Source organism: Merops nubicus, unplaced genomic scaffold, assembly GCF_000691845.1.
Source record: "Merops nubicus isolate BGI_N331 unplaced genomic scaffold, ASM69184v1 scaffold7362, whole genome shotgun sequence".
Taxonomy (NCBI): domain Eukaryota; kingdom Metazoa; phylum Chordata; class Aves; order Coraciiformes; family Meropidae; genus Merops; species Merops nubicus.
In genome coordinates, this window is record NW_008592810.1 from 89812 (window position 1) to 116234 (window position 26423).

The following is a 26423-nucleotide window of genomic DNA, read 5'->3' on the forward strand; positions in this document are numbered from 1 at the left end:
CTTCATTTCCTCCAATGAAAATGTTCTTCCTTAGCCCAAGAAAGAACAGAAGAAAAAGTACTCTCTGCTCACTGCTAGCTGCCTTGTAGCTTACAGATTTTCAGCAGGCCAAGGAGTGTCCAAAATCTCATGAAGGCAATTGTACTGCTTGCACTTGTCAGTCGTGAGGTATTGCACCCACCAGTCTGAAGCCCTTCTCAGAAGAAGGCCAGTTGACATGACAAATTTAGAAATGTAATGACGTAACAGTGAGCAAATAACTCAATGACAACAATTAACTTGAAGTAAGAATGAATTTCACTAGCTCTTACAAAGGTCATAAAATTTTTAAATGAAGTTGTCAAAAAATATAAGTTGCAAATAATAATGTTTTAACCTGCAAAACTTGAAAACAATCCGAAAACCAAACAATACTTTCATCTTTGTCCAGCACTGCTAATAACACTGCCATGGCTCAAGCACATGCACATTCTGTACAGGAACACTGTTCACTGTCACATCCAGAGGCACCTGATTTCTTTAGACCACAGTGTGATCTGAAATCCCATCTCTTCATTTAAAACAAAAACCCTCTTGACTTATCAGGGTTGGAAATTAAGCACCAGATTGTGCTGTATTCTCCTTTCTATTCTGCTACACGTAGGTATTATGACTATTGAAGCACTAAAAACTAGAGGCAGCAAATCTGAAAAATATTAATATTTTTTCACTATCAAAAAATTATTGGATTTTTAAAGTTTAGTACAAAATGTGTATTGCTTCTCTGAAAAAGGGAACGCCTAAAAATTCTCAATTAATATCTCCAATTTTTCTCTTCTTAGGGATGGGAAAAATAATTTTATGAACACAGACTAAAAAATAAAAATGTTTCAGAAGTTTTGGCTCACTGGTTCTCATCATATTTCTTTTCTCTAAAACAGATTTAAATGGAAATTCTGTTTTAAAAATCATTTCACAAAGTGCTGCGTCTACGTACTAAAAAGCATTAACAGTTGCTCTCTTCCACGGTGAGGGACGTATTTGTCTTTATGAATCTGGCCACTTCAAAGAATCATAGATCATTACAGATGGAAAAGAACTCTAAGATCATCAAGTCCAACCATCACCCAACACTACCGTGACCACTAAACCATGCCCTGGAGTACCACACCCACGCATTTTTTTGAACCCCTCCAGGGCTGGTCACTCCAATGCCCGTTCCAATGGTTCAACACTCCTGCAGGAAATTAATTCTTCCTAATATCCAGCCGAAACCTCCCCTGATGTAACTTAAGACCATTTCCTCTTGTCCTATCACTAGTTACTTGGGAGAAGAGACCAACACCCACCTCACTACAACATCCTTCCAGGGCGCTGTAGAGCACAATAAGGTCTCCCCTCAGCCTTCTCTTCTCCAGACTAAACAACCCCAGTTCCCTCAGCTGCTCCTCACAAGCCATGTTCCCCAGAGCCTTCACCAGCTTTGTTGCCCTTCACTGGACCTGCTCCAGCACCTCAATGTCCTTCTTCTACTGTGGCACCCAAAAACTGAACAGTGCCCAAGCTGTGGCCTCCCCAGTGCTGAGTACCCGGGCACGATCACTGCCCTGCTCCTGCTGGACACACCCTTTTTGATACAGGACAGGATGCTGGCTGCCTTTGGGCACATGCTGGCTCACGTTCAGCCATTTGTCCACAACACTCCCAGGCCCTTTTCCACCAGGCACTTTCCAGCCACTCCTCCCCAAGCCTGTAGCATTGCCTGGGACTGTTGTGACCCAAATGCAGGATGTGGCTCTTGGCCTTGCTCAGCCTCATACAACTGACCTTCGCCCAACGATCCAACCTGTCCAGATCCCTCTGCAGAGCCTCCCAACCCCTGAGCAGATCAACACTCCCACTCGATTTGGTGTCACCTGCAAACTACTGAGGGTTCACTCAATTCCTTCAGATGTGTCACTCACCAAACATCCCAGACTCAGCCCAGCAGAACTGGGACTGACAGGGTATATTCCGCAGGTCTGGCAAAGACTAACCGTACTGAAATTTCTTTAATCAAATCCAGTAAATCAGGATAAGTAAAGCTTTCTTTTCTTCTTACTCTAACATCAGAAATATGGCTACCACCACCAGCCACAGCCACCGACACAGAAAAAGAGACATTTTTCATCAAGATGGAAAGTACCTTGCAGTCATGATTTAGAAGTAGGAATTTGTCCAGCCAATCTGCTAACAAATTCAAGACACAATATATTCTCTGTAAGATCTCCACAAGGCAATCTTTTGCAGACAAATGAGGGATGGCTAGCACTATCATGCTTTCTTCATTTGTGATTAAATCAGCTGTCAGTACCCTAAATATTGTTCGATGAGACAGTGTCTGGAGAGAAGGTCTAATCATGCACAGCCATCTGTAAAACTGAGGGGTACTGAAACTTGCAATGACAAGTAACTGCTGCTGAAAAGCCTGAGCACCAGGGAGGAATGCATTCCTGGAACCAAAGATCAACTACTGACACTGCAGCCTGAAGTGAGTGGATGGTAGTGACATTTTCATAAGATGTAAAGGACCAAAACCAGAATGAGGTCCTGGAAGACCTTGAATCCCTCAAAAGGCTGCCAAGACCAGTGCCCTCTCTAGAGAGGAGTGGTCCACTGGTGCCAAAGAAGCCTATACCCAAAACCAAACAAGTGGATGGACGTTTATGTGTTTTGTCAATGACCAGGCCTAACAGGAACGACACAACCAGCAGGAAGAGAATCCAGTATGCAGACTGTATTGTAGACACAAACGTTACAATACGAATGACCGCTGAGGGTACAAACAGATCAATCAGCTCATACATGATTGACGCCACCCCAACGATCCCACAAAGGATGTAACTTGGCCCACAACAGGTGGTACAAACAGAGACCCGAGGTTGCCCACAGTTGGCATGGGAAACAGCAAGACCAGCAAGTTAAATACATAAGAGAAAGGTGACCACATAGTGACTCTCACCCAATTGGCCCATGTTCACAAAGGCCTAAACAGACTGGGGCCCAGCTCCAGGGAGAGTCAGGAGGTCTGCCCTGAACCAGGAAGCTCTGTGGAGTGCACTCCACAGACAGACACTCCTGACTCCCTGCCAGTGGTCCCAGCTTTTACCCCCAAGCACACACCTGACCTTTGTCAACTCACTGCGGGACCCCTGGGGCTCATTCCCCTTCTGGCTCTCCCTGCAGGGCCGGCCGCACCCTGGGGGGAAGCTCTAAGGCAAACTCACCACCTCTTTATGAAGGGCTGTGGGAATCGCCCATGTGTCAACCTTAATTCAGGGCTCGGGGTTCAGACCCCAGCATTTCATTACGTTACCTTACCCTGGCTTCTTTTGAATACAGAATAAAGTTGAACAAGTGCCAGATGGAACATTTCCCTAGGGGAAGGTGGGATTCTCAGCACAATGGACTTCAGCTAATTCCATACCAGGCATTTTCGCATGTATCCAAGATACTGCTGAAGTGTCACACTGAGCTTACAGAGGCAAAAATGCCTACCCAATAGGGTTTCTGTTTGTTTGCTTGCTTGTTTGCTTTTGATATCAAGTAATAATTAGAAATGTATTCCTGTCTGAGACAACAGACACTCCTCATCTATGGATCAAAGAGTGAAAGCTGTCAGTCAAACAGATAACTTACAGCTGAGCAATTCACAGTACACTAAGATGTACAATAGTAAGGTGTCTAGGTAAAAGCAGTACATTGTGGTCGGAAGGAACAGGACAGCCTTCCAAAAAAAGGAAAAAAAAAAGTCTCTTGGAGCCTTCAAAGTAATCAAAAGCAATGCACAATTAGCACTGAGCAACAGAACCAAAGTTAACACAATGACACTGAAGGGAAGTGTGTACATAGGTGGCACAGTAAGAAGACAGGTCTGCAGAATAGTCAGTAAAGACGACAATTTGGACAGTTCTCATGGTCTGACAGACAGTGAAGGTTGTAAGGGAGTCCACTGCCAAAACAGCCACAGTTAGAACAAGCAGGAGAAACAGAATCCAGATGTAAGGCTCTAGTCTTATGAGAGATTTGATCCAGGAAGGAAGAGGGGAAGTACTGAAGATGATTCTGTGATGAATTGACTAGGTTTCTGGAGTATATTGGCACGAACTAAATGGTACCAAGCAGCTAGCAAAATAGCAGAGCCACTGCCATTGTGCCTGAAAGCACCGTGGACAAGACCATGAACATGCAGCAGGGAGAAGACTCACACAATGACTAGATATGCTTTGAAATACCAAGTCCAATGCAAAGTTGGGATACAACCCAAGATGGATCCTTGGAGCTTTTTGCTTCTCTTTTCAAGGTCTGGGCTTAAAATCCTGATAAAGAGAACACTTCCTGGCACATAGTTCTTCACTCAAACAAAATAAAAACAGGAAATGCCCCTCTGGCCAGCTGTATGGCCTCAGCAGTGTGGACACTATTTGCAACAAGTAGGCTTATATCACACCACACCTACAATCAAAATAAATGCTGTGGAAGACTTAAAATGAAGTTTGTTTTGGTTTGTTGTTCTGTTTTTTGGACCAAAAGAAATAACAGAACAACCACACAGTAAAAGAAAAGCAGCTTTTCTAAAGGGTGGATTATGAAGCAGGTCAAAAGAAAAACTGTATTCAGAGAGGCAAGTTTGAGAAATGGGGTGGCACACCATGAATGCAACCTTACTATAATCAATAGGGCCTCTTCCAAGTCTGGGCACATGCGCACCCTGCAGTGTGAATATGAGCATGGGTATCAGGCATAAAATTTCAGCTCTTTTTTCAGAGTCCAGAGCTGTTACAGAATCACAGTATGTTTAGCTCCTCATATATTACTGAATATTAGATCGCATTTGTTTTGAAATACACTCAAGAACACCCCCCCCATTAATTAAAATGGGTCAGCAGTGCTTGACTACATTTTAAGCACGGCCCCAGAGGACTAAAAAATGTTTCTGTCTGTGGAATGTTTCTAGCAGACAAGTGGAAGTGAAGAAACACAAAGAACAAGCATAATGGGTCCCAACCCATCCTTAGGATTTCCTGCCCCATAGTAGTTGTAAATTAAATACCAGCTTTGTAGTTAATGAGGCAAAAGAAAGTAACAAATTCTATTTTAAACCAGTTTAGCTTTATTTCCCAACACTCTTAATAAAATATTCCCAAATTAAATATTATTTTTACATCTTGTTTTTATGTACTTATAATTTCTCCTCATTTTGTAACTCCTTCTATTAAAGGGTATTGAATGTTTTCCTTTTAGTTCAAGCACTCTAAACAGGATATAATTTTCCCATGTCACTAAAAGAAAAAGAGCTCAAGGAAACTGACACTTAAAAATGTTTCCTCTAGTGATTAGAAGGTATCACTTTAACAGGGAAGCATTTTCATGATGGTTTTGTTAATAATAATGCTGTCTGCATTCTACATTCGTAGCTGACACTTTACCTTTCCTGTAGTTTCTCATTAGAGATCTGCAATTCTTCTTTTAAATTTTGGTATCTGTCTTCCCTTAACAATCTGGTGCCATCATAGAGAGTCAGCTCTCTGTCATGTATTAGTCTGTTTGAAAATAAAAAACAAGCCTTATCTAGATTTCAATTGCTTTTTAAAATACTACTATCAACAACATGAATCATAGCAAAAAGAAGTTATACCAATGTAAGATTTATCCAGATGTGGAGTTAAAATAATATGCATAAGTAAACAGTTCAATGTATAGTCTATCAACTTAGTTTAAATAGATATAGTAAAATAAGAAAAGATTTTTTGTCTTCCCAGTAGTGTGCATGAATGGCATGAAACAGACATTTTGTTATACTTGTACCAAATGATGGGTTTGTTTCTTGAAGCAATATTTCAGTTTGCTTTAATCACATAGATACAGACCCAGTCTTATTTTTTACACAGAAGTTGATAAGATAGAAGCCATGCACATGTCAGAAGAAAAAAATCAGGAGGGAATGCTAAACTGATGAAAAAGGGAAAAAACATTCAAGTATAATTCTCTCTTCTGCTCTTCTGCCTATATATATGCAGAAGATACATATTTTAGTTTGGTTTTTTTTTATATATATATATATAAAAATAAAATTAGAGAAGACAAAATGTATTTGCTACAACCTTCTTTTAAAGCTGGCAATATCCTTTAAGTTTGCAAAATTCAGTATACAATGCAGGCAAAGAAAACAGCAGAAAAATCTGACCTGACGCTATAGGTTACTATATTGACATTGCAATTGCTATTACAACTTCTGTTTTGCAAATATAATTTATTTTTAATTGAATTATGAAATAATGTTTAGAAAGAGTTCTTTGCAATCAATATAAAGTATGATTTTATATGTAACTATAATGAAAGCATTTTATTTAGAAGCAGAATGCATTCAAAGTATTTGGAACATTTTCTGATATCCTGCCTTTTCAAATCATTGTGCAAATATTACTGATCTTTAGATTTCAGAAGTTTACAGTAAAATCTAGGTCACCCTTCAATTCAGACTCATGTTCTGTACTGCCAAAGAGCAGAACCTTCTTGTGTTATTATAGGCCTACGAAGAATATGAAAGAATTGCTTCTGCTTTTAGAGTATGCAAAGACTGAACATTCCACCTTCTACGAAGCTTCAATGTTCAGCTTGATCTTACACCACTCTTGAAGTTCTAAAGTCATATGCACCAGAAAGAACTCAATTCCGCAGTATGCACGTGCTCAACAACCAGGCCCTGCACACCCAGCCCGTCCCTGCTCACGTCCTGACCTCTGAAGCACCGCCAGCGTGCCAGGGTTGATGCGATGGATGCCGTCCAGAATCACAAGCTTCCCTTCCAGGGCAGCAGTGACGAGTGGCGACGGTCTCCAGGCAGTGTCCCCGTTGGGCAGAGTGTACCTCTGCTGCAGCAGATCTCTGGCTGTCATATCCTGTAAGTACCAATCATCAGAAGAATATAGTTATGCTCCACTTCATTCATCTACAAGTACCTGCTTTTGCCTTAAAAAAACTGCATTCTGTTTTTCCTGATATGATGCCCAAAGATTAGCAGGAAACCTTCAATTACTTGACAAAAGGATATTAGAAACACACACACAGATCTACACACACCCTGATATCTTTGGGAGGTCTAGACTTGCCAACACCACCTCTTTGAAAGCAGAAAAAAAGCCTTTTTTCACCCCTTTACAATAAGGCCAGCACATGGCAAGTTGTGAACAGCTTTGTGTACAGAAGGGGGCAGCAATTCACACCTGGAAACAAGAACAGTCGTTCATTTCGTACAGAAGTCACCTAAAGAGCAAAGACTTCATCATTAACCTGGAGCACAAACCAGCATGACATTCCACCTCTCAGCAGGAAAAGGAAGTGCAAGTATTGGATAATAAAGGACAGAGGAAGAAAGAAGCCAGGAACAAAAAAAAAAAATCAAAAGTACATAGTGTATCACAAAATAATGCTTACACGGTAAATCAAGGACAAAATCTATCATATCCTCCAGCATATACATTTCACATGTTCATACAAGGTAAGCACTAGAGCAACAGAAACACAACGATCATTCTGTGACCTGGAAGATGAAATTCCTTCATCGGGTTGTGCTGTGAACACAGCTTAACCCAAAATCAGATGAAAAAAATATTTTCTGTTGTAGCTGTGGCTTTTGCATATGTCCTTTACACAACTATAAACCCTTTGAACTTTAAAGAATAAAAATAGAACGTATTACATCATATGGCCTGAATCATTTCCTCTTTCTACATTTCCTTAAAAGCCTTAAAATAACAGGACAAAGTCTGGTTCCTCCAGTGCTTCCACATTTGTATCATTTAAAGTCCCACATTAAAATCCACAAAACTAGACTATATTTTTATTGTTGCATTTGTGAGGGTTTTTTTCCTCGCTGTTTGCTCTTTTCTGTTTTATTAATGAATTACAGTAAAACCAGAATGTGAAAATTTTTTACCAAAGCCAGAGAAAAATGTCTGTGTTTTTAGGACTTGAGTCAGAAATGTGCATTCAGTAGCTAATATATGCCGTATAGGTGAATATTTAACTAACACATCTTCCAATAACTCACCTCTAGAGGAATGAGACAACGTACAGTATGCACTGGTCTGGAGCCTACTATGCTACATGGAATATTTTTCTGTAATTCAAATAACCACTTGAGAACCAGGCATTAATTTTCTGGAGATAAACTCAGAGGTGTATTTTGTTGCAAAATATTTTCTGAAATACAAAATTAATGTTTGCATTGTGATTTAAATAGTTGAGTGAGATTCAATTTAGTGACGAATTAAAAAGAAGTATCATTTGCTAACACCTGCTCAGCTTCTGTAAGGGATTTGTTTTATGGCTAAGTACTTGTTCAGTGATTTATTGGTTCTATTTGCTTACTCTAAGCCAATTTTTAATGTATGATATTAAAAATATAACATTATGAGCTATGGTGTTATAATAATATAACACCAAAAAAAACTCTTTGAAAGGGAGGTACTAGAAGTATATATTTTTTTCCCCCCTTATTTTAGGCAAATGGCAACTTTATAACACCTTGTGAAACAAAATGACTATTTTAGTTTGCAACAGTCACTGAAACCTACAGGGTTTGCATTGTGTTATTTGTTTCTTAAAATATCTTGTATACAGGAAAAAAGAAGTTTAGGTGAGAAAAGAAGCAGAATAACTTCAGTGTGACTCCTTCAGCAGCTACAGCAACACAAGCCTCCAACCTAGCCACTGATCAGCACTGTGAGCCACAAACATGTTCTGGGCAAGTACAAAGTGAAAAATCTGTGTTCCCTGCTTCTCATGCCAATTTGGACTTCTACTGTTTTAGTGTTTCTCAACAAATTGGAAGGAATTTGTTATGAAAAGTTATGAGGTCTTGTAAAAAAGAAGAAATCCTAGAAACAAAACCATTACAGTACACAAACACTAGTGATGTGCTTAAAAGACTTTTAAGGAGAAAGTTCCTGGAAAACTGTAGTAACATCACTTTGAATATTTGCTCTGAAATGCTAAGACAAAAAAATGTTTTATTTTAAATAATTTAAACAGATATTTCCCTAACTACTGTCCACAAAGAACTAGCTGGCTGCTGCTTCTCATTTGCTGCTTCTTAATTGCCTTAGGAGACAACTTAAAACCAAACCTTTCCTAATGAAGATGGAGTTTTCTTTGTCAGCAATTTGCCTACCTAGAAACACATATAGGAGAAATCCATATAACGATGCTAGATATCACAAACCAGACAGGAATTGTTCTCTGAGCTGACTGTTAGTGTAAGAGAAGATCTATGTGCTCAAAAGGTTTGGGAACACTTGGTTTCAGTAAAGTTGATTCTTATTTCACAGCGTAAAAGATTTGAGTTTTTTCTCCTGTGAAATCAATATAGGGACCTATTGCCTTCCACACTACTCAAGCCCTTAGATATCAGATGAAAAGAATGATGAAGCAAATATTAAAACTAAAAGTGAACATTACACATCTATTAAAAAAAAAAAAAAATACTGGAATTCATTTCTTCACAGACCCTGAAGAAAAACAGTGCTATTGCTTCAGACCAAGGACAAGTACCCCATTAGTTAGTCTTGTACCTGCAGAAGTTATTGGAAAATAAAAATGAACCACAGGACAAACAAAAAGCCTCTTTAATTTTAGAAATGAACTTGGGACATTAGTCTCTCTCTCAAAAAAAAAAAAAAAGACACTTTTTTTCACCAAAGTAGAAAACTCTGCTAAATTTACAGCACTATCAAACTTCTCATAGCCTTCATTGCTTAACTGCTGTATGAATTACTGATCCCTCTGAATGGAAGATGCTTACTGAGTAACTCGTTTCACTGCCAGCTGCTCTCACTGTCTCCAAAAGGGAAGCGTTCTGCTCCTGTTCAGCAAAGCCATACTAAACAAAGGTGGGATGTTGAAAAACAGTGGCTGTGTTTATACCCAAATAACTGTCTAATTTTGCTGATGAGTACCCAGTATTGTATGGCACGCAGCAAAACAAGGGTTAGGGTGTGCCTGTCCTTTAAGCAGGTCTGTCAACTTGCAAAAATTACTTTCCTGGGATGATTTAGAAATCTGCTTACAGTGACATGTCAGAGAGAGGTATCCAGGTTAGCTGGACACACTCAGCCCTGGCTCAGGAACACCAACCTATCTTAATATACCACTGTACGAAGGTACCAGGGGCTGCTGGGAATACAGGTCCATTAGCTTAATAATAAATAGTTTAATAATAACATTGCATTGACTAGGCTATGTAGCTTTGAAACCCAGGTCTGCTTGCACCTGGCCCTGTTAAAGCATAGGAAAAGGGCACAGCTCATCTGCCTGACTCCATCTCTGCAGATGCAGTTTCAGAGTCTGTGCCTCTATCAGCTGAAGCCATACAGGCAGGAGGAAAAGCAGTGGGATCCTGTCTGGCAAAATTCTCAACAGTGGAGGAAAACAAAAAATGGACTGTCTTTCTTTTTCATCAGCAGTAAAACTTCTCTTTTCTCACTTTTTGTCTGTTTCAACCCTTAAGCCTCACCACCCATTTCTGTCAGTCTCTCTCTCCCTTCCCCCCACACGCCACTGCACTTCCAAATCAGCTGCCAGTCATTTCTTCCTTTGGAAGTCTTCATGCCGCCTGGGAAAAAATTTAAATAAGCAAAGAGATGGAAGAAAGACCAATATATTCCATTAAATCTGATGCTAATGTTTCCCTGCAGCACTGACAATTATCACTTGCAACTGTAAATCCTGTGATATTTGGTGTATTTTGACTCACAAGGTCATGGGACACTGCTGACTTCATATTTTATTTGAGAGTGTTTTCATTCCTCAAGGTTATGGAGAAAACCTTACATGTGTGTTCCCTACTGTGAAAAGTTAACAAATAAATTCTACTTTTAATCTTTTAATTTTTCAGTTTATGTCATGAGGTTAGAGTGCATCAAGATCTAAGAGGGAGAATTCTTTCCAAACACATAATAAGTGACCAGCGGCTATGGGAGATCACTGTTAAGCATGACAGGGCTTGGGGTTTGCAAAAACACTGTATTGCTGTGAGAAAGCCTGAAGCACCATCCAGATGAAATCAAAGAACCTTACATGTGCAGCAGCCCCCCTGTGCTGTGTTCACCATACTGTGAGATGACTGACAGCTCCAAAACCTTTATTCCTGTACTATTCTGCGTGTTCAACCCTTCTGGAATCATTACTACTACTTCTATGTTAACCTTTTTAAATAAAAACCTTACATTTTATTCAGGTGTAAAAACACTCACTCTGCCCTTACTTTTTCAATTACTGTCAATTTTTCCTTCCAACTCATGATAAATGCAGCTGCAACAACAAGTTTCTTGACACTACCTTCAAAGTCCATGGATGCCCTTACAATTTCTCCAGTCATTCCTTCTTGTCGTTTTACCCCATAACTGCCATTTTAAGGCAACTATGTGCCTGTGCATGTCTGAGTGTTAATGCACACTTTATCCCAAATTTATCTTAAAAGCCATATCTGTACTAAGACATAACATAAATAAATTAGCAACAATTAGGCTAAGGGCAGAAGAAGATTACTGCCTGCTTGTTATAGCACCTACGAAAAACAAAGCTAATATTCATTGAATGCAATATGCTTATGTTATATTTAAACACCAGCTCTCACTTTGTATTTCTAGGATGCAACATTTTTGAACATGGAACCTTATCATCTAATCTCTACTACAACACAGTCCCATCACAGCTATAATTGACAGACTGAACAGAAAAGTAAAAAAATAAAAGGCACAGAATTTATAATATTGATTAAAATTTCATGTTAGGCATCAGAAAAAAAATATGTGAGAGGATATTAGACAATCTTGACAGAAGAAACACATCAAAAGACAGAAGAAAGATAAAAAATCCAAAGATGAGAAGACACAGAAGAAAGCTTTATAGCACTCAGTCATGTCAAATCAAGAATAAATCACCAATTCTCTGCAGCTGGTAGAAAGATCACGGTGTCAAATGATTCTCCTTACATTTTATTTAGAATACCTCTCTTTCACATTCATGATGAAGTCAATAAAATCAAAGGAAAGTTGTATCAGGGTTAGTTTACATGTAATAGCATTGTACACGGCACCACTATCTCTAACTATCTCTGCACTAAGAACTGATTTTAGAGGAATATTCTAACAGAATAAAAAATGCTTTATGATAATCAGAAAACTTTGTTATCTTCAAAATCTTCACTATTCTTTATTTTTTTAACCTGTAACACTGATTATCAGTGACTTGAGAAGCTGCAGCTATACATGAACATAGCTGGAGCTTTTAAAATCACTGACAGAGGGACAGAGGGACAGAGGGACAGAGGGACAGAGGGACAGAGGGACAGAGGGACAGAGGGACAGAGGGACAGAGTACACAAAGAATCAATGTCTATGAATTATGTTTTAGAACATATTTAAAGCATGATCACCAGCAGATAGTTTACTTGCCTGGTATAGCATGATAGGTTCTATGCTGTATCCCAGTATATCAGCAAATTCCTTAGCAACAACTGTTTTGCCACAGCCCTAAAAAGTTAAAAAATAGGGACTAGATTACATTCTAAGGAAAATGGGGAAGGATGGAGAAAAGAAATTTAAAATCTTACTTTTCCTCCAATTAAACACATATCTTTAACCATATGGGATTGCATCATTTCTGCCAACAGCTGATTATGGCTGGAAGTCCTTATGAAAGTATCTGATCGAGGATGCTGCTTTAAAAGCTCAGTCCCAGCTGGAACCTATAAGAAAAAATACCAAACAAACCAACAAAATGCAAAATAAGTTACACTGTGGTAACTCTAGGCTTTGCGTAGACTGGGTTATGCTTCTGCAAAACTAATATTTTTCTGATGACTGTCATCCAGCAAACTTATATCTTTCACTTAAAAAGCATTCACCTGAATAATTTTTAATAGCATAGTTCACACCTCCTCTGGCCACTCCTCATGAAAAATATCAACAGATTGTGAATCAATTCAATTACAGCATTGGAGCCTACAAAGAATTTAAGGCTGTTTGTGCTGAAGACAAAATAGAAGAATCCCTGATGTTTACTGCTCATCAGAGTAACATATCAGAGAAAGTGCAATTTGCACTGTGAAAATCCAAAGGAGCTACTTTGACCAGAACTTTGGAGTTTCAATTGTTCCCCATGTTAAAGCACTTGCTGTATTTCCACTTCCCATTCTAGACTGGGAACCATTTCCTATGCAAATACTTTATGCCCTTCTATTCCCAAAGAGACATTCTGCAGACCTGTTCTCAGAAGGTATCACCTACACGTCAAACAAAGGCAAAAATCTTCCCCTCAGAAAAGAGATGAATCATGTCCCTACAGACTCACCATTTTCTGACAAATTCCCATTTGCTGCTATTCTGCTTTCCACTTTGTCATCCTCTCAGAGGATACTCCTGACCAATATTTATATTATCTTTCTCTGGCTCCCACTAATTTGCCTTCCTAACAGACTCCCTAGCCTCTCCGAATTCAACTTTAACTTCAAATTCACAGATCAGCATCTGTTTCCTGATTAGGACCTTATTTCATCACCTAGCAGGTCCTAAAATTCATTGGAAAAAGCTCAAACTAATCATATTTGATGTGATTGCTTTTGTTCCATTTTCCTAACATCCTGTGTCAGAATATTAGCAACCCCTCATTAGACTTTTGTCTTCATTACAAGAAAAAAGAAAGCAGCACCAAGAGTAAGTACTCTCTGTTATTCTAACCCAATAAAAAAAATTAAATCTAGAGGCTTTTCTTTCATCCATTCTTTAGCATTTCTTTTAACACAAGAAACTTAAATGAATCAAGTGTAGGAAAGCAGAGTTTACCTAGACATAAAATCTGGTGTACCCACTATCTAATATTGCAGTATCTGAATGCTCTTCTCATAAAAAAATCATGTGTTACTCTACCAAAAAATATTAAGTGCAGATGAGTTTTAGTACCAAGTATAAATGCCAAATTCTCAGCGAGATGCTAAGTGAAATCATATACAGTTTGATGTATATATAAAATTCATACCTGGAATGTCACTTCTTTTTCACCAATCTGGACTGTCACATGAGCCTTGAAGGGTTTGTTTCCATGTACACTTTCTACTTTTGTAATCTTTCTGGGAACCAAGTGGCTTTCTGAATCTTGAAGCTCAAAACGCTGTAGAATGAGGGGATGGGGGAAGTTCATTATTAAATACAGCTTTCTAGCTTTTACAACTGTTCCGTCTGAAAATAAGGCCAGAAGTACATTCAAGATTAATTGCTTGTGAAGCCCTAAATCCATTTACTCCAAATTTTACTTCACATACCTGTGTTCACACTGTTGAGGGCCTATATATTTCACATTTAAAACCAAAGCAAAAATAGCTACTTATTCTGACTGTAGTGAGAAATGTAAAGTGAAAATGTCATATGGTGACTTTGCCAAGTCTTAGCTTGACAGACCAAAATAATAAGAGAAACAGGCGATAGCCTTTAGCAGGTGTGATAATAGATCACCTACCTCTGCAGGTCGTTATAACCAACTGCAGACTTCAGTGTCTGGCTACCAATAAAAATAACCATCAAACATTATGTTTATTTAGCTCCACAGACTTATCACACAATGAAAATTGAGGACAACCTGTACAAATTAAGCCTTCAGCATGTTCCGGGTATATAAAGGACACTAAATGGGACATTAATCTTCTCAGCCCTCTTTTAAGCATTATACTTTATTTTATGCTGTATATAGAAAGTGTAAAAATAATTTTAAAATCTTGTAAAAAGTCTGTTTTGTTGGGGAAGTCGTATCAGGGGAGTTTACGCAACAAAAAGCCACTAACTGAAATTGCTGAACTCATAGAGCCATTTTATTCAACAGAGTGAAAGCTGAATAAACAAGAGAAAAGAAGCATTATCCAACTCAATAGAATTCCTAGAAAAAAGGTGGGTTTTTTTAAACAGAAGTCACTAATGTAAAATAATTCTTCAAAAGCATGTAGCTTTATCACTACTAGGACTCACAGCATCACCTCTTAAAGTCTAGAAAGAAAACTGAGATGCTTTGGCTCTTCATCACTTTGTAGATTCCCATTCAGGCACAAGACCCTACAAAAAAATTGTGTTTTAACACAAATTTAAGATAAATGTGCTTTAGTAAAGGGACTGCATATATTCTTATTGCAACAGCTGAGTCTACTTCAGATATCATTAAACAGTCTAAAAACCAGGAGAGGACAGGAAAGTCTAATGAGGATTAACTCAAACTACGATTCTAAGAAATACTTCAACCATGATTCTGTGAAATGAGCTACAGATGTTCTCGCTCTTACGTTCGTTAGTAAATTGTAATACTCTAAGTTAATGGCACTTTAGATAGGGCCAAAGCTGCTCATACACAAAATTGCAAATTGCTTGTACACTAAAATCCCTTAATCAGATACCAAAAGAAAGTAACTGTGAGCACGCAAGAAGATTATCTGCACTAGCAGCCTCTGCATCTAACAAGGAAGATTAGGAGACAACAGAAGCAGACCTTGTATGCAGAGGTCTTGGGAGTCTAAAATTTCAAAGGTGTTTACTGGTTTGGGATTATTTTTTTATTTTTTTGGTTTACTTTCTAAAAATGCTGTGGAGGGTTCTGCAGCTAGCCTTTGAGACCCTAAATTAGGAGAGTGAAAGAGGACTATCTACCTCTGCGCAGATCATTATTGAACTCACACAACCTCAATTCATCTAACTGAATTTGCACAGTTTGAATTCATTACATCTAAGTATGGTAAATGCTGCTAAACTGGATAACATAGTAATTAAACAAGTTACCTGGACAGGACCAACAAACAAAACTGTTTGTGGCTTTCAGACTAAGATAGACTTGTTGGACAGTTTTTCCTTTAAAATTATGATAGCTAGCTATGGAATCAATATGGCATGAAATGGATGCACAACACATAAAACATACTTCTGCCTGAGCCAGAAGCAGCTTCTCCTATACAAAGCCCAAGTTGATAGCTGTAAAGGAAAAAATATTTGTGGCTTGGAAGGATACATATTCAGCATCAGAAAGTCTGGGAGATACTTGGGAGAGCCAGAATCGGGCAGCCTATTGCCTCAGACACAAGAGGAAAGAAAACAGAAAAGACTAGCCACCAAAACCAAGGGAAGTGGTTTGGCAGTCCATAATCACCAGGCCATGTTCCACATGCCTAGAAACACACGAGAAAAGGCAAACTGTAAAAATCAGAAAAAAGCAAGAGGAGGAACTCTTACCCCTTGGAAGTATACAATGATCACTAATTTCTCAGCATGTAAACTGCAAAGAATACACTGATGGTCCAGGTGGTCAGAGGAACAGAGAGCATGTATGAGACACATTTGCTGATAAAGCACTATGCTGAACACACAAGACAGTCAAGCTATCCAAAAGAGGCACCCAAAGGCAACTCATCTTCCTTGAAGATTCTCTGCATGGGAAGGAGAGAGAAATTTTTCAAGGGACAAGAGGACTGAGCTGTTTCACACGAAGCAAAACATGAATTGCAAGTGCAAGACGGGACAGAGAGTGAAATCTGAAGGATAGATTCCACTACAGTGGAAAATTGGCATTAAGAGCATTCATTAATGCAAAGCCCCAAAGATTATAGATTACCTGGGCAGGAATAAAAGCGAAACAAACCCTTCCTTAGACCAATATTTGCAACAGAAAAATCTTAGAAGTCAACAGAATTATCCAGACAAGAAAGAAGATTCCAGTTTTCTGAGCTAACAGCTCACCCTCCATGAGAGAGGGCCTGCGTAGTCTGAAGAGTCCCTACTGTGAGGCAAGGAAACAGTTTTTGAGGAGGAGGTCACGTAAAATTAAAGTGGGTATGCAAACAATACAAAAATGAGTGAAAGGGAACAAGTTTTTATTTCATATAAGATCCAGGTGGTGCACACAGAATTAAAGCATGAAAAGGCAAGAAAATTCCAGAAGGGTTGTAGAGCAAAGTTGAATACTTGCATAGTAGGCTAGGAGGGACTTGCTCATTTTATGAAGACAAATCTGACCTATATGCTGTGTCTAAAATCTCATGGGAAGATGCTCTTGCTTGAAGGTGAAAAAAAACGAAAACAAAACAAAAACCTGTGTGTGTTTCCAACACGAGGGAAAAAAAAATGCAGGAGGATTAAATGCGTGAGGATTAAAAAAAATCAAACATGAAATCTCTGATGAGTCTGAAGTACAATGCCAAAAGCTTATGGATCAATGAAGCAATAAGCATAGAAGAGTTGGAGCCTCTAATGAACAACAAAACTCAGTCTAAATGCCAATGACCAGTTTTACAAATGCCTAGCAATACTATACAAGAAAGAAAACTTCAATGCTGTGGGAAACATCATACGTGCTTAAGCTTATTGTTTGGGAATGTTTAACTGGAGGCTGTTTTCCTTGAAAGCAGTGACTCTTTATCTAAATCTTCTAGAGAAAAAGCTTAAATAAATTTTTACATATTTTTTGCAATCATATTTCAAATGTTCATCTGAAAGTCAAAATAATTTGTCATGCCAATACTTCATGCAAGTACAGAATAATTTGAAAGGCCAGAATTCATACCAGGTCGTATTTTCCTTATACAAGATCTTCTAGGTTTGAGGTGTTCTTTAAGAATTAATTAAAAATAGAGATTGGTATAACTTCCCAAGTGCAGAAACCTCAAATAAGGGTAGAAAACACATATCATTCTAAACTTTATTTTAGTACTTCTGTCCTGTCTGTTGCAAGCTAATGAACTCATGAATGCTGCAAACTGCAGACCTTGTACAAATGTTCTGTATGATAGGCAGCTCTCAAGATCACTGCAGATGCTGGATTAGTATGTAATCCATAAACACACTTACTTATCAAATGAAAAAGGTAGTTGATAGACGGAGTTAAGCCTCAAACAGGTTTTAACCCCAGCTAGATGCACTCAACAAGAAATTTGCATTTCAAAACATCTTTACACATCCAAGACTAACACAGTAAGGAACTACTCCACTTCCAAAGAAGATATAAGTCAGTATTTCACGTTCACCTGTTACTGAGGATAAGAATGACGAGGAATACTTAGGTCTTGGCGGAGTCCCAGTGAGCAAGGAAGGACATAAGAAAAAGATTTACCAAGTTGAAGATAACGTTTGGGAAGACAGTGCCTGGAGAATATGATCTTTTCAAGAAACATGCACAAAGCTGCCAAAACTAGTTGTTTAGCCTAACCACTGGCTACCTCACTTCTCAGCTCCAACAGCTAACTTGGAAGGGAAGCCATCCTGAAATTAAGGTACATTATCAGCTTAATTACTGCTTCTCCATATCTGTCTCCAAGTCCAACACCTAAATTTTACATTTTATTATATGAAATTTGTTCTTGTTTTCTTTAAATGTTAGCAGATAAGAAGTGATTTAATTACCCCATCAATAGCAAATACATTTCAAATATTTATTTTTTCAACTCTCAGTATCTCCTAATTAAGATTAGTATTTCCTAACTGGATTCTTTTATGCAGAGAAGTATTCAGTGGCTAATCTTAGCTGGAAGACTTTGGAAGTCTGCAGAAGGTAGAGTAAGAAATCACCCTGTTCCTGCCAGACTCCGCTCCCTCACATTTCTTGTGGAAGGGAAAAAAATAATTTCTAATCCATATTTGATACAGTTCTGGAACTGCTATTACTATAATATCATTAAAAACAGAAGTTCCTCTGTACAACCTATTATTTTCTCTATTTTTTAAGGTTCATTGCTTAACAAGATTTGTTGTGCGTGAATAAAATTCCAAAGAAGATTATATGTATTTGTTGACATAATGGGACAAATTCATATAAGTAGTGATGAGGAAGACTATCAAAAAAAGGAAAGTTAACACAGAAAAATATAAATAACAAAGAGGTATTTACAAGTAGATAATCATCGAGAAAGATTTTACTAGTCAAATCAAGCTGTCTTACCCAGGAAGCAAAAGCATGCACAACACACGAAATGAAAGAAATGAAAAATGGAAGAACCTGACAATACTGAACATAAAGACATTCACCATCTATAACTGACAGGGGAAACAAAATGACAAATTATTTAAAATAAAGGCCTATTAAGAACAGAAGTGACTGTTACTGCTCTGCTAACAGAGAGGAGTTCGTATCTCAACCCAGACCATGGTTCTTACAGACAACTTCTATCACCCTGACACGTGGTGGAAGCTCAGCACAGCATGACACAATCAGTCCGAATTTCTGAGGCTGCCTGGCATAACACCTCAAGACAGACAATGCACTGGCTAGGCAGGGGTGGTGCACACACAGCTCCTGCTATTCACAAAGCAACAACAGGAGGCAGCTCTGAAGGTTCATGAAAGCAAGCAGGTCATCCAGGACTAGATCCTTCAAACGCAAGGACCATCCAGCCCAAAATTCAAGAGGACAAGTAGGAGACCAGCTTAGTTAAATAGGGAATACAGGACTCAGCTCCAATACAAAAATGTTGTCTATGGGAGGTGTCAGAAGGGATGGGCTACAAACATTTGTCTGATATATAGGCTTGGATTTAGGAAAAACAAGAGCCACAGATCTGGTTATTTCTAAATTTCTACATACAAATAACTTCTAATCTCCAGGACTGAAAGAGCTGGGTAAGATGTGCTAGGTCATGAAAACTAGCTTTCAACAACATACATAACTTCTGCAACATAATCAGAAAAGAAAAATGAAAGCAAGCTGGCACTGTGATGAAATTTTAAAACAAAATAACCCAGCATAATGATATGCTTTACTAAACACGGATAATACAACAAAACAGATCTGACCAACATCAGGCACCAAAAGGCTAACGCAGACCAAACCCAGAGACTAATACAATCTATAATCATCCCTTATTGAGTGTATTTTATACATGTGATCTCTATTGCCATTTTAGTATCCTCTCTTAAAAGTGAAACGCCAGAGGTATTTTTAAAGCATTTGACTACCTAAACCATATAAGTAGCTACTTTCACGTTAATTAAACACTTATATAATGAGGGGGTTTCTGTAGTCTTAAACCAAGGTCTAAATATTCTATAGAACAGAGTTTTCACCTTTCACTAGATTGAAATCTACTGGCTTATGAAGTTTTAGGGTTTTAAATACTGTTTCAGCATCAGCAATAATGTAGACATTTAGTTTATTTAAGATTTGATTTTTTTTACAACAGTAGTGAAGTAACATTTCAGGAGTACTACTGTCATAATCCATTACTCCCTGGAATTATAATGTATATCTGCAATACTTACTTTTAACACATCTTTGACTGCTGTCTTGCCTTCTTTTCCAAGGAAAAGATTATAGGGATACAGGCGGTCAATAACATGCTGGGCTGACATCATAGGAAAGGCATTCTAATTCAAATTAAAAAATATATACATTCAGAAATTATTGTCTCATTCTATCAACTATTAATCTGAAAATCCCATACAGCACTGAACTTAAAATACAATTGTACAGGCAATGTACAAACAGCCACTACAGGCAGTACGCAGTCAAATGTCAAAGCAGGCATTTCTCAGGTGCAGTTCATAGAATTGCAGAATGGGTTGGGTTGGAAGGGATCTTAAAGCTCATCTAGTTCCAACCCCCTGCCAGGGGCAGGGACACCTTCCACAAGACCAGGTTGCTCAAAGCCCTGTCCAACACAGCCTTGACAGTTTCCAGATTATAAGAACTATGTCCCAAAAATGACTTTCCTGTGCATAAATGGAAGCTACAGTGACTGGCTCAGATACCTAAACACATATAAGTTTAGGAGAGACAAATGCCACACATAACTGAGTCTTATGGTACTACTGGAAAAGAATCAATATGACAAGGAATCTGTATTACAATAATTATTGACTCATTCACAGCATTTTCTAGTATTTAACTTTGATTCTATTTCACTGTACAAATTCAACTTAACAAATCCATTTTTAGAAATTTCTGACTATTTTGATCAAAACTGTTTTGTTCCTAAATAAGTTACTAAGTATGCTTGCTCTTTCTACACAAAATTGAAAACTTTTTTGCTATCTCCTTGTTAGTTTTAAGTACTAACTCTTTTGTCAGTTGCTGCCTGAACTAGACAAAGATTCAATTATATTGCTGCAGTTCTAGAGAAAGAAATGGAAGTGAATTCATGAATACTGAAGAAACATATGCATAAAGCCTTTCATGGTGGATAAAACTGTTTCAAAAACCCCAAAGTAATGCTTTATTGTTTTTAAAAAGACTTGCAAATTTTGAAGGATTACTTGTGTGTAACACTAGTGAAAAACAGTCAGTGGACTGGCACTACTTTTTTAAGCCTTCATCAAAGTAAGTAAAAGTAAATAATATAATTCAAATGCAATCAACTGATTTTTCAGTTATACACTTGGATTTACATAGGCAGCCAACTGAAAGAAGAATTGCACAAATGAAATCAGGAGATGCATATTTATGAAATGTATATTTCAGTTCATACTTATAATCAGTAATACTATTTATAATGTTCCATAGTAAGAAAAGATCAGGAAAAAAAAAAAATTAAGGCATTGTAGTAAATGTACTGCTTAACAGATCAGGGAGCCCTTTATTACATTTAAAAAGCCTTCTGTCTATATATGAAGACATAACATATAATTTGTCCACATTATCTCAAATTAATAATAACTACAATGCCATGGATAAAGTTAGCCTCTTCAAAATAGCAACCTATAAAAAAATTCTCCCTTTCAGCAGGCAGCTTTCAACCTAAAAAATACATTTTGGGACTGAGTGAATCCATGATAGAAGATAAGGAGCTGGTCATTACAATGCATTCCTTCCACACTTTTAACAGTTAAATCAACCAAGCTAGAAGTAGAGGATGGCAGTGAACCAGCATGCAAAGGAAAAATGCTGTAGCCAGAATCACTGAGAACAGTCGGCTTAGAAAACTAAGTGATTAAAACTGATTCTAACAGAAACAGTTCTCATCTACCTAAAAAAGACACTGTCATGCAATGATAACACTTCACATTCTCTAATGTAAAATAAAATACTTCCTCCATTCCGTAGCTTAGATAATAGCTCAGGGCTCATTTTATTTCCATTACTCTGAAAACCATCTGGCATTCATTTAAAAATAATTTTTCATTACAAGGCTCAAAGAATAAAAAGTTGCGATTTATTTTAAAATCCAATATGCATTTCTTTCTCAAATACCCTTTCATTTCTCTGAACTTGAATTGTAATCACTTCATAACATCTGATGTAGCACCACTGATTCAGAAAAGTATTATGTCTGCAAGTACCTAGCACAACTGAGGGAACTAACACAAGTAATGGGTACGTTTTAATGAATATAGTCCAGTAAGATATGTAGAAGTGATCTGCCACTGAGCAATACCACAGTTAACGTGGCTGCACAAGGAGACACAGCAGGGAACTACCTCAGGAGTCCTTCCTACAGACACCTGCACGCTGAGGATAGTTTGTGAAGTTGTCCTGGTGTTCTCCCCTCCTCAGCTGACCACATCTTCCCACATGCAAATGGGTACCAATCCCTCTCTCTTTATTACAGATCTCATCTCCCTGACTTCCTTCAGGAGGCACCTTCTGGTTTTATTTCAGCGTTTTACCATGGAATTATAAAGTCCAAGGGACAAAAGCCTGTCAGGGAAAGCAGGAAGACTGCCACAGCTTTAGTCCTGGCCTGCCTGATCTCCCACTATGAACCCAGCAACTATTCCCCTATAGGCTGTAGCTGTCAGGACACACTGCACCCTCGAGTGTGCACAACCATCATCTCCAGGTAACCTCCATGTCTAGGGCTATTCTAAATCTACCAGCCAATTCCAAGACCTAATGTAGGCTTCATCTCATACAACTTAACTGTCGCCTATACCCACATTTGAATAGTCATTTTGGGTCCTTTTAGGTGCTAAAGAAGAGGAATAGTGTCTTTGTAATGCAATCTAAAGCACTTCTAGGGTGTGATTTCTATTCCTCTCCACTGACTACCTCAGTGTCATCAGGTAAACTGTAGATATCCTTGAAGTCAGGTAAAATGACTTAGCAGAATAAAAAACATTATTTTGAGCACTAAGACACATTTAATCACGTCACAAATCTCCTGCCGTGCCATACTTTATGCTACATACTGGGTTAAAGTACTTTCCAGAGATCTGTCTGTGGCTTTTCTCCATCAAACCATCCTTAGTTTTTCCAATTTTATTTTTTAAACGTTCATAGAGTGTTAATCTTCTTCTAACAACACGTATAATCCTGATCTAATTTGGAGAAATTTTAAGCCCATGCAGTTTCACAGCACATGTGTATGCACATACCAAAATCTGAACTGCAGCCGATAAGCTGTCTAAAGGAAAATCTGGAAGTCCCAGTGTAGAAGATTCTTGAGAGCAGAGAGTTGTAGCAAAAGACAGGAGCTGAGAAACTCTGCACAGGAAAGAATAATTACAGAGTTTTATACATGCTATCTATATTTAAAATACTAAAGTCTAAAATGTTAAATACAGTGTAAGATGCTGAAACTATTTCTGAGTGCAAATAAGTAAAATGTGACTGAAGTTCTAAAGTACTTTAGGATTCATTTTATGCAAGTTGCATATGAAAAGCTGTGTGAGCATACACCCACACATATTAAAAAACTTCTTCAGTTCTGGTCTCTATGCAGTGATAGAAGATATAAAAATAGCCAGAAATCCTGAAAGGACATAGCTTTTTCTTCATTCAATTTTATGTTTTTAATTATGAAAAATTACCTCTCTGTGGAAATGTTTGATCCAATTGAATATAATAGCTGAAGATGGTCCTGGAAATAGAACATAAAATTGCAGAATAAATTAATTTTGGGTTCATACTGTGGGTCACAGTTCATGATGTATGAGGCATTTTCTACTTTTCCCTCTAATTTAGACATGAAGAGTCTACTAGCTCCTTGACACAATTAATTTTATTTTTTTTAAAAAAGAAAGATTTTACAATCTTTCTTCTAGGTTTATTTTGTTTTATAGAAGTTATTTTTCTGCTGCAGCCTTACTTGGCAACTCTAAGCCTGCTTTTCAGGAATTTATTAGGCCCCAATATAAAAAAATAACCTTTAAGATAAATTTATTACTCAAAGACTCTTTTTAGAGGTGAGGTAAGTAAAACATAAGTTCAAAATATTAGCTCTACTCAGTACAGATAATCCAGCTCCTCTGCTAGGACACTTACCTTAAAGGGCAGATGATAAACATCTCTAGCTTGAAATCGAGACCGAAGGGGAGGATCCAAAGGATTACCAGAGTATTTAGGTACTGGCAGGCCCAGTGCTATCACACGGAAATCTTCACTAACCCGAACAATCTTCCATGCATCTAACTCTGATTTGGTATGATCCTAAATTAATTAAAATAAAGCAACAAGGATAAACAAAACCCCACATATTACATCAGCTCAAAACTTACGGTGACTAAACTGCAGATGGACTAACATTCCTGGTCCTTCAACCTAAACGTGGTAATGTTCTTGGTTTAAATGCAGAGGGGTTAGAAAGCATTGAATTTGTCAAATTTGTGGGTAGGAAAAGCAAGTTTTTCCAAAATGAATGTAGATGGAATGCTCAACCCGAACAGTCTTCCATGCATCTAACTCTGATCTTATAACTGTAAAGGAGACCAAATTTTGCATTTTAAGTTTCACTTACAAATTATGCATTATAAACAATAACACAGAACTAGTCTCTCTCACAAGGACATTAAATGTATTTCATTTCTTGTCATGCAAAAGATTCACTGCATACAGAAAATGCACTCTCTAGTCTTCCTACATCACAGTTAAGTCTTCCTTGAAACCATACATGAGCACATCTCCTACAGACCCAGATGTCCAGCAAATATTCACACACAAGAAAAGAAAATTAGTATTAGCTTATATAATACAATATTCCCCAAACAAAAAAAACAATATTAGATTTAGTATTGTAGCAAGAGATTTATTTAATTCATATACTATTAGCAGTGTCCCTGAGGCACTCGTTTTGAAACATTTTATCATTAGTGTTAAAAAGGAAAAAAAAGAGGAGGAGGCTTTGTGTAACTGCAATTACATTCTGTCTAGAATTTGAATTCTCATTTTCAGTCCTTAAAAGGAATTACATTTTAAAAGCATACCTTTAAAATATAATAAAAATGCTTCCAACTACTGCAGCTACTAATTAAATATCTTTAAAATGTTTTTGGAAAAGGCATAGGATCAGAAGTTTAACCTCAGATGAGAGGCGTAAGAAATAACGACATATTTTCAGAAATCCACTTCAGCATAGTTGGTACAATCAGGATCAACAATAGAAGGCTTATTGCAGATTTCTTTCCTGTGCCACATAGGTCTGAATATACCTAACCACAGTTAGGTATGACAGAAATATGAGCAAGCAAGCCTCAGACTACTACTAGAGACTGACAGGTTTCCAACTGGAATCTACAGTACATGCAAGTAGAAATTGATGAAATTTATTGAGGTCCCCAAAAGATTGAAAAGTATCCACTCAAATTTAAGCACTAGGACTCAGAGCCCAAAAAAAGGTAAAGGGCTGAAGTAGCAATGGCAGCAGATAGTAAAATCCCATTTCCTATCAAACAAAAATTCTTTTACCATTTCCTATAATTTATATTTACATATACTTTTGTAAATTAAAGACAAGACAACACTGATGAATAGTGTCATTCATCTTGACCTCATTTTTTTGGTGTCCCACATTCTGGTGTCCTTAGCAACAAGGCTATTCCAAAGTTAAAGCATTATCTGAACTTCATGGGAACAATTTCAACTTAGATCTCTTTACACAAGTATATTTTTTTTTCATCTGACATTGTGGCTTTCATGTATTAGAAACACACAGGCTTCATACAAGTTTAACATGGACTCCTCTTTTTTCATGTGGTCATAGAAGATACAGACGAAAACTTTGTTGTTGTTGCAAGCAGTAGTTTGACTTGTACAGCTTTCTCCCTGCCTATTTCATCCTATGCAACATCCCAGAAAAAAAACAGAGACCTTGGTGGGATTTCCTCCATCTGACCCCTTAGTACTCTCCCCTTCACGACAGTATTCCAGTGCTGCCAAGAGCAGGGGGAAAAAAAAAAAAAATTAAAAAAAAAAAATCCAAACAGCATTTCCATACCTGCAGGAGTTTGTCATAACGTGCTGCAGACATGAGAAAACGACCATCTTCAAGCTGCATTTCCCTATTCTCCAGCAAATTGTTCAGCACCGGCAGGACGTTCCGCTCAGCCTTCTCCAAACCTTCCAGCACAAGGATTCTGCCTTCAGTAGCTGCACGAACTGCACACTTTGAAGAAACAAACCCCCACAATATTGTAATAGAAATAAACATTACATATCTCATTAAATCCTGCTGA

General features: G+C 37.8%; 1 protein-coding gene across 1 annotated transcript in view; it reads right to left on the bottom strand.

The window, feature by feature from the left end:
- VWA8 (von Willebrand factor A domain containing 8) overlaps positions 1 to 26423 on the bottom strand; it is an 89029-nt gene that overhangs the window by 41754 nt on the left and 20852 nt on the right. Inside the window, exons 4-13 of the mRNA XM_008935256.1 lie at positions 26186 to 26353; positions 24238 to 24402; positions 23784 to 23833; positions 23349 to 23457; positions 20298 to 20402; positions 14059 to 14190; positions 12635 to 12769; positions 12477 to 12554; positions 6760 to 6920; positions 5448 to 5561 (exon numbers count right to left, since the gene is read on the bottom strand). Coding sequence (XP_008933504.1) covers positions 5448 to 5561; positions 6760 to 6920; positions 12477 to 12554; positions 12635 to 12769; positions 14059 to 14190; positions 20298 to 20402; positions 23349 to 23457; positions 23784 to 23833; positions 24238 to 24402; positions 26186 to 26353 — 1217 coding nt within the window. The remainder of the gene's footprint in view (positions 1 to 5447; positions 5562 to 6759; positions 6921 to 12476; positions 12555 to 12634; positions 12770 to 14058; positions 14191 to 20297; positions 20403 to 23348; positions 23458 to 23783; positions 23834 to 24237; positions 24403 to 26185; positions 26354 to 26423) is intronic.